The following is a 12,866-nucleotide window of genomic DNA, read 5'->3' on the forward strand; positions in this document are numbered from 1 at the left end:
GGGGACGAAAATACCTAACAAGAAATAGCAAAGGGAACTGCCGCTACTTTGACATGCTTTGTTCAATTTGTGCGTTTTTGGCAGCATGTAATGAAGGGGTTTCTAATTCTGAAATTACTGAGTTGGAATATCTTTGAATAATTATTCTTCAAAGGAAATCAGAATCGGCTGTGTATATTTTTGTGGAGGGGGAGTGGGTACCAAACTCAATCTCTGCTTGTCCCTTTTTTAACTCCACACACATGTCTGCTTGCCAGCTGAGTTAAAGAGAAACAGTTCATCGAGGAGCAGGGAGAACTCCAGGCTGTCGTGTGATCTTAATCTCCCGAGTGCTGGCTTTGATGACTGTCTGTCAAACTGAATACTGTAATCCAAATTTAATCAGTCAGCAGGCAGAACAATTATTAAAATCATAATCATCTTTTCAAGTGTTAGTGATCTCTGATATACCACATGTATACCATCTCAGAAATAAAATGCACTGTATTCTCAATGCTTTGCTCAAGATAGAGTATTCACTTAGTTTCCTGGTGATTATCTCATTTACAAGGTTTGAAAGAAATTCCGATTTTCTCAGGATATAGTTTTGCTGATGGGGTGACAATATGGTCAGCACTGCTGCTTCACAGCGCCAGAGACCCGGGTTCGATTCCAGCCATGGCCAACTGTCTGTGTGGAGTTTGCACATTCTCCCCGTGTCTGCGTGGGTTTCCTCCGGGTGCTCCAGTTTCCTCCCACAGTCCAAAGATGTGCAGGTCAGGTGGACTAGTCATGGGAAATACAGGGGTATAGGGATAAGGTATTGGTATGGGTCTATGTAGGAAGCTTTTCAGAGGGTTGATGTGAACTCAATGGGCCAAATGGCCTGTTTTCACACTGTCAGGATTCTATTCTATGATATCATTGAAAACAAGCGATGGAGAAGGAAGCCATTGGCAGCTCAGGTTCATTTGGTGATAACGTGCTTCTCTTTGACAAAATAATCATCAGGATAAAACAGCAGGTAAAAGCAATCCTACATTGATTCATGTGCATTCAAGGTCTCCTCCAATGTAAAAGGCTTTAGCAGCTTTTTTTGGTCCAATAATTTTGTCTGGAAATGATAGAGCCTGGTTGGTGGTGCCCTGTCTAACCTGATGGAGTGAATGGTATTCTAGTCATTTTATCAACTTCATTTCAAATAGGTGGACAATTCAGTTAGTCACACTACTGCCCAGTCGATGAAGTTAAGGCCTGCACTGACACTTCTCAGGGAATTCATCCGTTTTTCATCGAGACTATGTTTCAGTAAAATATTTTGGCTATGTTTGTGGAGCTCTTTGGTACTGTTCTTTTCTTCTCTATTCTTACCTTTCATGACTACATCCCAATCAACTCATTGTATTAATAATATCTTTCCTTTCTTCAGGAATCGGGTGGAGTTAGATACATTCACAAGCAGGAGCCTTGATTTAGAGGAGGTGTAGAATCTCTTTGTGATACCTACACCACCTAATGGTTTCATCATCGACTGATACATTTATATGATTGAGGTTTCAGCATTGATTTGAAGCAAGGAGCCCAGGAACGAGAACAAAGGATTCATTTAGATTCAAATAAATGTCCGTAATTGAGACATTGGCAGTCAGTCAACCTGGATTCCATCAGTGCTGCATGATTCTGTGTCTCATGCAATGAAAAATTAATGTATACAGCGCTCTTGGTCAACAATCTTCTAATCTGTTATTTAATGCAAAATAGATGTCACATGTTCTCATCAACTATGTAATGTGACATTAATAAGATGGTGAATGAAAAATAAATAATCAACTTGATTTTCTACCCAAACTTTCCATTTGTAAGTTCCCCTGTACTGTTTCCTCTCAGCTATAAAGCCATGCAGCAGAAGTCCCCGGTTCAATTACAATGTAACTGCTCAAAACAAATGACAAAGGCCCGTGTACTCCAAAAGTATGTCACCCACCAGTTGGTCAAGATAAGTTTTAGAGTAAGATTCACTTAAGGATTGAGATTTTGACATAAAAGAGGCAGGCACTACAGTCTGTTGTTAACTCCAGATTGGGATTCATTTTGGATTCAGCAAGTTAGAGATCCCTGCATTGACTTCCAAGTTGCCAAGAAAATGCCATTGATGCAGTTTGCAAACCCATTCATGTGAAATAAGGTCCTAAACATTAATTAATGAGCAAGCTTGTAATGAACTTTGAGGTTTTTTGTTGGTATTGACAGAATCCCAATTATTTGTTTCTCCATCTGCACCTTCTTGTTTCTGCTGCAAGAACATGTGGGCAGGCAGCTCTAACCCCTCCTCATGTCTCCTAGTTCAGGCTGTAGAGCATCCTACACAGTTAGGGAATCATGGGCGGAATCGTGGCTCAGTGGTCAGCACTGCTGCCTCACAACGCTAGGGTCTAGGGTTCAATTCTAGCCTCAGGTGACTGTCTGTGTTGAGTTTGCACATCCTCCCTGTGTCTGTGTGGGTTTTCTTCAGGTGCTCTGGTTTCCTCCCCACTGTCCAATGGTTAGGTGAATTGGCTATGCCTACAGTGTTCAGGGATGTGTAGGTTAGGTACATTAGTCAGGGTTAAAAATGTAGAGTAATAGGGTAGGGGAATGGGTCTGGGTGGGCGACTCTTCGGAGGATCAGTGTGGACCATAGGGCCTGTTTCCACATTGTTGGGATTCTATGATTCACTGTCTGATTATCTGTTATGTTCAGAAAGACAGGTCAATGCTCTCAAGCCTCCCTTCAGATCAGGAATGAATGGAATAAAGGTTGAGTTTTCAGTTACCCATTCTGGAGCTGAGTGCTGCTGTGAACCTCCAACATTTCATGAGTATCATCACACTTACTTCATACATTGGTCAGCAATCTTAAACTCAAATGGCAAATTATGTTCCACAATTAATACCATGTGCATTTTGATAAAGAAGAGATTTTCAGATAAATAGGCACAATCTCCTTGAGACAAATCTGTACAAGGAGTAACATCTGGAATGTAACAACAACAACACTCATTAAAGCAGATTTTTCTTTTTCAAAACACAAACATCATTTAACGCCACAACATTTCATGCTGGAAAACCTAGGGTAATTTCATCCAATTGAATAACTTTCTGCCGTTCGCAAAAAAAACGCGTTATGTTGAGATGTTGGGAAAAATAAAAAATTGTGCATTTGTGGAAGACAGGAATATAGTGTAATTCTGTCAATGGATACCGGTCTGTACAAACAAGAAACAGCAGCAAGAGATACTGGGCCCTCTGATCACATCTGGTAAAGAAGGAGGACTTTACATTTCAAGGTCTGACTGGAAGTTTGAAGTTCCTAAATGGAGCAGAAGGCAAGTCTTAATGGAAAGGACTACATTAGGCATTATTGCTGGAACAATTAATAACTAAAGAATGGGATGGTTCTATGGTTTGGATAGATTTTATGGCTTTTTTTTTGGAAACCCATAGATTTTCAATGTTTTGCTTGTGTTTCAAATTCTTCAGGATCTAGTGGTTGCACAAGAAAGCATCCTTATTCAGTATGTGGATGTATCTACTAGAGAAGGAGCAATACACCGAAGAGTAATCCACCCAGACCCATTTCGCTCTGACTAACGCACGTAATCTACAGGCAATTTATTATGGCCAATTCACCGAACCTGCACACCTTTGGACTGTGGGAAGAAACCGGAGCACCCGGAGAAACCCACGCAGACACGGGGAGAATGTGCAAACTCCACACAGACAGTTGCCTGAGGCTGGAATCGAACCCGGGACCCTGGGGCTGTGAGACAGCAGTGCTAACCACTCTCACCTCAAAAATGTGCCATTGAAGATTAAAATTCACTTGAGCTGCTACATTAGTTTGTTACTTTTGCCCACTATCACAATCGAGTCACAGGAGCATCCAGCACAGTGTCGGTGTGGACTTGTTGGGCCAAAGGGCCTGTTTCCACACTGTGGGGAATCTAATCTAATCTAAATACTCCCAATGCAGGCAAGACGTATGATCCATCCTCATGTGCGCTGTCTTATCTCTGACTCCCTCCCAGATCCTCTGCCTATGTTAGCTTCTAATGACAAAAATTCAACTCATTCATTCAGTCAGTGAGAAAGAAGGGCAGGCAAGCTGTCTACCGATAGATTCTCATCCAGAAACACAAAGATGACTCCTTGTCCTTGCGCAAGCAGCAAAAGCTTCACTCACAAATAATCACTATCCATTCTTCTCCCCTTCTGTTCATTTCTCAGTTTATAGCAGAGATGAGGAGGCTCAGTGATTCCATTGCACAAACAGCAAAACTTTTCCATCACCTTTCACACTGAAAAAGTCCGAGATGCATGTGAAAAGAAATGCAGGTCGAGCACATGCACACGAGATTTGCTCCATCTCACACTGACTTTGGCTACAAAATGCAACCTCAAGTATTTCTGGCTCAGAACAATTACTGAAAAGCAGCCAGTCAATCAGTATGTCTTTGCCATCTACAGGCACGTCACATACTGAACGTTTAACCATACTGATAGAGAGTTGTGTACAATTGCTAATTAAAAGCATAAACAATGAAACAGAAGACGACAAAATATATGGCATGTCAGCAGTGTTTTAGAAAGGACTGGCGCAGCCTCAAGCCAATTACTTTATCACAAGTGAAATCATTTTAAATTTTACTGAACTTGGCATGAATTTGTTAATTTAACAATCGTTTCAAGACAAAACCAAATCGTAATTTGGCAATGTGTCAGAGCTTACCGAAGTAGCCGGAGTTCAGCCAAAAGGGTGGGATTCTGCTGGGCTTTCTCTGGGGTTGGTTGCGAGGCCTGCTCGTGTTCTAATCTGAGACGTTGGATTTCTTGAAGGATTTCCCTGAAAGCAACAGCAGAAAGAGAGCAAGTTAACCTGAAAGATATTACAACAATTCTGCAAGTGATCATGGCAGCAACAAAACAAAGTCTTGTCGTGTCCCCAAAAGTCTACAAAGACAATTACTGACTAATATAGAAAACAATTAATTGCTATCCTTAATAGAACAGAATACATCACAACTGCCCCAGAAACTTACAGAGAATTACAAAGGACATAGGTTACAGAAAGAGACCATTTGGCCCAACCAGTCCATGCTGGTATTCATGCTCCACTTGAGGCTGTTTTCACCTTTGCTCAGCAAAATCTATCATCCCAACCCTCTGTTGCCTTCAACCCAATACTTCTCCTTAAATGCTCCAACATCTATTCACTTTAACTACTGCCTTTGACAGCGAGTTCTGCATTCTCGCCACTTTTTGGGTAAAGTTGTTTTCTCTGAATTCCCCATTGTATTTCTTGTGAACAATAAGTATTTGATAGCCTCTAGCTACTGACAAGAGGAACCAAGCTTTCTTTCATAATTTTCCAGATGTATGGGAGATCTGCCAACCCCCAATTTTCTTCCCACTCCCCAGTAGACAGCCTGTCAATTAATCTCTTATTAATATGCATACCCATGCATTTCTGGTATCATGCTTGTAAATCTTTTCTGTGCCATTGCTAGTGGTTCTATAAAATATCCATAAAAATCTGGGTGAACAAAAATCTATTCATCTCAGAGCTATTTCCACTAGTCATTGCAGGTAGGTGTAGATCCTAATGTTTCACCCAGAATAGCACCTCTGATTGTAAGGTCTCACCCCTTTGTCCTAGGCTCTCCCACCAAAGCAAAAATATGTCTTTCTACATTCTCAATTGACTCCTTTCAAAATCCAAAAACCCACAATCAACTGGGTCATTGAATCAGAGAGATGTACAGCACAGAAAAAGACCCTTCGGGTTAACTTGTCCTTGCTGACCAGATATCCCAACCTAATCTAGCCCCATTTTCCAGCACTTGGCCCATAGCCTTCTGAACCCTTCCTATTCATATACCCATCCAGATCCTTTTAAATGTTGTCATTGCACCAGCCTCCACCACTTCCTCTGGCAACTCATTTTATACATGTACCACCCTCTGTGTGAAAAAGTTGCCCCTTCGGTCCCTTTTAAGTCTTTCTCCTCTCACCCTAAACCTATGCCCTCTAGTTTTGGACTCCCCCACCCCAGGGAAGGACCTTGTCTATTTACCCTATTCATGCCCCTCATGATTTTGTAAACCTCTATAAGGTCACCCCTCAGCCTCTGATGCTCTGGGGAAAACAGCCCCAGCCTGTTCAGCCTCTCCCTGTAGCTCAAATACCCCAACCCTGGTAACATCTTTCTAAATCTTTTCTGAACCCTTTCAAGTTTCACAACATCCTTCTGATAAGAGGGAGACCATAATTGCACACAATATTGCAACAGTGGCCTAACCAATGCCCTGTACAGATGCAACATGACCTCCCAACCCCTATACTCACTGCACTGACCAACTCTTTGTCCACTAATTACTTTTTCTGACACGTGAATCTCTGACACATTTCCTCTCAAAATCTTTCTAAAGTAGATGCGTGGAAGTCAACATCCATTTCCCTAATGCCAACATTGTATTAAGATTTCTGGTTATATTTTGGTTACATTTTAGTGAGCTATGTACATGAACTCCCTGAGATTGAGCTTACCATCATTATCACTGTTTTTACCATTTCTCTCCTTTTTATTTGTCATGGTCAGATCCTTATGTCAACAATTAACTATTTTAAATGTCTACTATTTCCTTCTTTAATTTGAAAACTTACCAGAATCTGTTTTCAACGGCCACATTACCTAGGACCATTCTTTTTCTTTGTTGAGTGTATGGTGCTGGAAAAGCACAGCAGGTCAGACCGCATCCGAGGAACAGGAGAGTCAATGTTTCAGGTATAAGCTCTTCATTAGGAATGAAGCTTGTGGGCTGAAAGATAAATGGGAGGTGGGTGGGGGCTGGGGGTGGGGGGTTGGGGGAAGGTAGGTGGGGATGTGATAGGTAGATGAAGGTGGGGGAGAAGATAAGAGGTCAGAGAGGGGGGAGGGTGAAGCAGACAGATGGGAAGGAAGATGGACAGTTCCAGGGAGTGGTGCCGAGTGGGAGGCTTGCGACTGGGATAAGGTTGGGGAAGGAGGTGGGGGGGAAATGAGGAAACTAGTGAAATCCACATTAATCCCATAGAGTTGCAGGGTCCTGAAGCAGAAGATAAGACGTTCTTCCTGCAGGTGTCGGTGGTTAGGGTTTGGTGATCGAGGAGGCCCAGAATCTGTCGGTCCTTGGCGGAGTGGGAGGGCGAAGTGTTTGGCCACGGGGTGGTGGGGTTGGTTGGTGTGGGAGTCCCAGAGATCTTCTCTGAAACGATCTGCAAGTTGGTGTCATGTCTCCTCGATGTAGAGGAGACCACACCGGGTGCAATTAGCCCTCCATTTCTTCCTTTCACGCCAACCCAACCAGTACCCTTCCACTGACACCATCATTCATTTGGCTAAACTGGTCCTCACCCTCAACAACTTCTCCTTTCACTCCTCCCACTTCTTCCAGATGAAAGGGGAAGCCATTGGCAACTGTATGGGCCCCAGCTATGCTGGTCTCTTTGTCGGGTATGTGGAACAGTCCACCTTCCATAGTTTCACCGGCACCAATCCCCACCTGGTCCTCCACTACACTGATGACTGTATCGGTGCTACCTCATGCTCCCACAGTTCAGCAAATTCCCAACACCTTCCACCCTGACTGCAAGTTCACTTGAACCATCTCGGGCACCTCCCTCCCCTTCCTGGACCTCCCTATCCCCATCTCCGGCGATCGATCAACCACAGACATCTACTACAAGTCCACCAACTCCCACAGCTACCTGAACTACACCTCCTCCCACACTACCTCCTGCTAAAATGCCATCCCTTATTCCAAATTCCTCCGCCTCCACCACACCTGCTCCCAGGATGACCAATTCCACCTTAGGAAATCATAGATGGCCTCCTTCTTCAAACATCACAATTTCCCCTCCCAGGTGGTTGACGATGCCCTCCAGCGCATCACCTCCACTTCCCACATCTCCGCCCTTGAACACCACCACTCCAATCGCAACAAGGACTGCCCCAGGGTCTCACCTTCGACCCCACCACCTCCACATTCATTGCCTCATCCTCTGCCACTTCCGCCACCTATAAACAAACCCCAGCACCAGGGATATATTTCCCTCCCCATCCTTATCTGCATTTGGGGGAGACCATTCCCTCCGCGACTCCCTTGACAGATGCATGCCCCCCACTAGCCCACACTCCTCTTCTGGCACCTTCCCCTGCCAATGCAATAAGTTAAAAACCTGCGCCCACGCCTCCCCCCTTCACCTCTGACCAAAGCCCCAAAGGATCCTTCCACGTCCGAGAGAAACATACCTGTACCTCTACCAATGTCATCTACTGTATCCATTGCACCCGATGTGGTTTCCTTTACATAGGGAGACTGGACACCTACTTGCGGATCATTTCATGAACATCTCTGGAACACCCGCACCAACCAACCCCACCGCCCGTGGTTGAACACTCTTACACCCCCTTTCTCACTTCACCAAGGACCTGCAGATTCTAGGCTTCCTCCATCGCCAAACCCTAACCACCGACACCTGGAGGAAGAATGCCTCATATTCCGCCTTGGGACCCTGCAACCACATGGGATCAATGTGGATCCCACCAGTTTCCTCATTTCCTCTCCCCCCACCTTATCCCAGTTCCAAGCCTCCGACACGGCACTGCCCACTTGAACTGTCCATCTTCCTTCCCATCTATATGCTCCACCCTCCTCTCTGACCTATCATCTTCTCCCCCATCTTCATCTACCTATCACATTCCCATTTATTTCTCAGCTCCCCTCCTGGCCCACAAGCCTCATTCCTGATGAAGGGGTTATGCCTGAACCATCGATTTTCCTGCTCCTTGGATGCTGCCTGATCTGCTGTGCTTTTCCAGCTCCACACTCTCGACTCTGATCTCCCGCATGGGCTGTCCTCATTTTCTCCTAAACTTTTCCTTTGAATACAATTGCACAAAACATGTTGTGATAATCGTGGTCTATTACAAGGTTCCATTCATTTCACATCTTGCAACTCTGACTGCCATTTTATCTGTCCACTGCTAAGTAGATAATTGAAGAGCCAGAATGAAAGATTGTTTTATGAGGTTACCTCTCAGTGTAAAGCAGAGTGTGAATCAGAGCTCCCATGGTATCAATTTGCTCGGGCACTGACTGGCATTTCACTGACCTGTTTTTATTTTCCAATTCTGCAATTAACTGGCGCTGCTGCTTGTTGGCGTCAAAGTTGAAAGCCACTTCAGATGTTGAACGCTGCTAAAATGGCAAATAAAACATTTTAACGACAACCACGTATTAAGCATTTCATTTTATTACATTTCCCTAACAGTCTTGCACCTCAGCAGTGTAATGATCTGCTCCAGCTGACTAGATTAGTCTGAATTGTCCGGGGTACAGCAATGTCACCGTACAGAAATGGATTATTCACATGTCAGTGTTTTTTACTCCCTCTATCTTTAAGCAGCTTCAGGCATCATTAATAGTCTCTCACTATTGAGTCATCACTGTGGAATGACAATGTTAACAAAATCTTCCTAACTTCTTTTCTGATTTAAGATCAATAAAGCTTCTCCATGTGACACATTCACCCATTTCCTTTATTTTCACCTGCAAACAATGACACTGCAAGGAAGGAAAATGATCAATTGTATATGAATTAGGTTGTTTACTTATGTTCAGGTGATGTATTGTCTGGGGATGCACTGAACTTCGATATATAGGAGCAAGCTGAAACTGTTGATGCCAAAAAACAGAAGCGTGCTATGTAATGTGCATCTTCGTAACGACAAGGTTTTCAGCGTATGAAGACTAGGTTCTGCTTCACTGTCTGAGTTGTAACAAGAATTTTAAAGATTGATAAGAGGAGACAAATAATCAAATCTTTTCATCTGCACTCATCCGGATCATCACGCAAGAAACAGACTTGTAAAAAGGGATATCAATTTATACAGCATGAGAAAAGGGTGCTGATTGGTGAGGCCATTGTAAAAATGGATAATGTGTCAGAAACAGGTAGCTCTCACTCTTAATTTTTAGACCAGACAGGTAGTTTCTGCTTCGAAAATGTGTTGCCACGAGAACGCAGCAGCGATTGGCAGAGTTTTCCAGTCGTGCGTTTCTTGCGTTAGAGTCCTGATGAGTACAAGACAAAAAAGCTTTTCATTCTTGATGGAGAAAAGCTGCAGAAAGCTGCAACACAAAGGGACTTGGTGGGAAACTTGTACATGAAACCTAGAAAGCTAGCACATTGGGGAAGCAGCAGGTAACTAGGAAGGCTAATGGAACAAAAACAGAAATTGCTGGAGAAGCTCAGTAGGTCTGGCAGCATTTGTGGAGAGAAACACAGTCAACATTTCAGGTCCAATGACCTTTCTTCAGGCTGTATTGTATTTCTAGCACCTGCAGTCCTTTGTTTTGTGCTTAAGGCTAATGGAACACTGGCCCTTATTTCAAGTGTGCTTGAGTATAAGAGTAGGGAAGTCTTACTGCAACTATACAAGGTGCTGGTGAGATCACATCTGCAGTACTGAGAGCAGTTTTGGTCCCCTTATTGAAGGAAAGACATCATTTCATTGGAGGCAGTTCAGAGAAGGTTCACTGGGATGATCCCTGCTATCGAAGAATTGTCTTATGAGAAAAGGGTAAAAAGGTTTTTTAGATTAGATTAGATTACTTACAGTGTGGAAACAGGCCCTTTGGCCCAACAAGTCCACACCGACCCTCCCGAAGCGCAACCCACCCATACCCCTACATCTACCCCTTACCTAACACTACGGGTAATTTAGCATGGCCAATTCACCTAACCTGCACATCTTTGGACTGTGGGAGGAAACCGGAACACCCGGAGGAAACCCACGCAGACACGGGGAGAATGTGCAAACTCCACACAGTCAGTTGCCCGAGGCAGGAATTGAACCCGGGTCTCTGGTGCTGTGAGGCAGCAGTGCTAACCACTGTGCCACCGTGCCGCCTACAGGTGCCACAGTACAGGTTGGGACTGTACTCACTGGAGTTCAGAAGAATGAGAGGTGATCTCATTGAAATATATTGGATTGACAGGGTAAATATTGAGAGGATACCAGTGGGTATAGTCTCAGAACAAAGATGTGCCAATTAAAGAGTGAGAGGAGGGTGAAAATTTATTTTCTCAGAGGCTTGAGTGTCTTTGGAATGCCTTGCCACAGAGAGCTGGGGACAGAGTCCTCGTGTAAATTTAAGACTCGGACAGATAGATCCTTGATCAGTTGAGGAATCAAGGATTCGGGGCAAAAGGCAAGGAAGTGGGCATGAGGAACATTGGATCAGCCAGAAGGTTGAAGGGACTGAATGGCCTACTCCTGCTTGGGTTTTTTATCGTGTTAACTCCTTCTGGTGATGATCTTTATACTCTACACAAACACAAATTCTGCATTTATATTTAAGATTTCCATTATTTACTTTTTTACCTTTAGACCGCCCCAGACAATTTGTCCCATCAAATGGTCTATCAGAAAGGTCGGTCACAAGAATTGTTGCCCACCTTACAGCTGAGGTGACGTTGAAGTAGCATGAACCATAAAAAATGGCATTTCAATTTCCAAATCCAGTGGTCACATGCACATTATTGCCTCCTTTATTTTCACCTAAATTTCCTCAATCAGTTCTTAAAGGATGAGTAACATTTTTATAATTGCTAAGTTACTGCAATGAAACAGCAAGGGAGGGGTGACTAAAATACAAGTTCCTTTCCTGTAACAAAGTCTTTTGTGACTGATAAATATGAACCTAAGCTACAGTCAGTCTGTGGTATTAATAACATCGATACCTGTTTCAATGTCAAAAGTCAAAGTTGGAAGCTGACTAGCAGCAAGTCAGTGAGAAGGGAACAGGAAACGAAGGACTCTCTCACTCTGAAGGTTACCAACTAACCACTGTCAGAAAGAGAAAAGGATTTCAACTGATTGTGAAGTTAAGCAGCACGTAATCAACTGTCCAATTGTTAACATTTCATTACCTGCTCTTCACAACCCACTCAGAGATCCAGACGACTGTTACCTTTATATTTAGACTCACTTCTTACTCATAACTTGTATTTATGCATGTTGCATTATTTATTCTTTTTGCTTTTAGTATCAAAGAAACACACTCTTTTGTTAACTCAAGAAAGTTTGGTTAAATTGGCTCCTTTTAAACATAAATTCATTTGTTTTGGGGAAAGGCAAGGAGGAATCTTTTTATTTTAAATTTAACTTTGCTGTGACCAACAGAAGATGCGGGTGAATAAGGAAGGAGAATCAGTTTGTCCATCTCACCGTGGTGCTTAATGGTTGGGTGAATCCATATGGAATTAAAATGAGCTGGGGAATCTCACCTGGGGTCTGCTCAAAACAACAACTGATTCAGAACTCAACACTCCTTCCTGGAAAAGTCTCCCATTTTATATCTTTCAGGCAGCAGCTAGTTCAGTTTCTACTGAAAAACTCAATTTTTGCTGAGTATATTTGAAATTCAGATGTTGTGTTTTATCTTTAGGAGATATTCTTGTGATATCATCACTGTATCACAACATAACCTGAAGGTATGCAGGTCTCAGACTCCACCTTAACTGAGGCTGCTTGAAGCATTACCTTGAATCCATAGAATCCTTATAGTGTGGAAACAGGCCATTTGGCCCAACAAGACCACACTGAACCGAGAAGAGTAATCCTCCCAGATCCATTCCCCTACCCCATTACTCTACATTTACCCTTGACTAATGCACCTCACCTACACATCTGTGAACACTATGGGCAATTTAGCATGGCCAATTCACCTGACCTGCACATCTTTGGATTGTGGGAGGAAACTGAAGCACCTGGAAGAAACCCACGCAGACACGAGGAGAGT

At 43.4% G+C, this 12,866-nt stretch overlaps 1 protein-coding gene across 14 annotated transcripts in view; it reads right to left on the minus strand.

Annotated features, from left to right (window-relative positions):
• dtnba (dystrobrevin, beta a) overlaps positions 1-12,866 on the minus strand; it is a 516,323-nt gene that overhangs the window by 141,866 nt on the left and 361,591 nt on the right. For 13 of the 14 annotated variants that reach the window (XM_072563143.1, XM_072563151.1, XM_072563188.1 and 10 more), the window contains 2 exons: positions 9,172-9,257; positions 4,748-4,861 (listed from right to left, as the gene is read on the minus strand). In XM_072563143.1, the coding sequence (XP_072419244.1) occupies positions 4,748-4,861; positions 9,172-9,257 (200 nt within the window). The remainder of the gene's footprint in view (positions 1-4,747; positions 4,862-9,171; positions 9,258-12,866) is intronic. The other variant, XM_072563132.1, reaches the window with a different exon arrangement.

This window comes from Chiloscyllium punctatum, chromosome 3 (genome assembly GCF_047496795.1).
Source record: "Chiloscyllium punctatum isolate Juve2018m chromosome 3, sChiPun1.3, whole genome shotgun sequence".
In the NCBI taxonomy this organism is placed as follows: domain Eukaryota; kingdom Metazoa; phylum Chordata; class Chondrichthyes; order Orectolobiformes; family Hemiscylliidae; genus Chiloscyllium; species Chiloscyllium punctatum.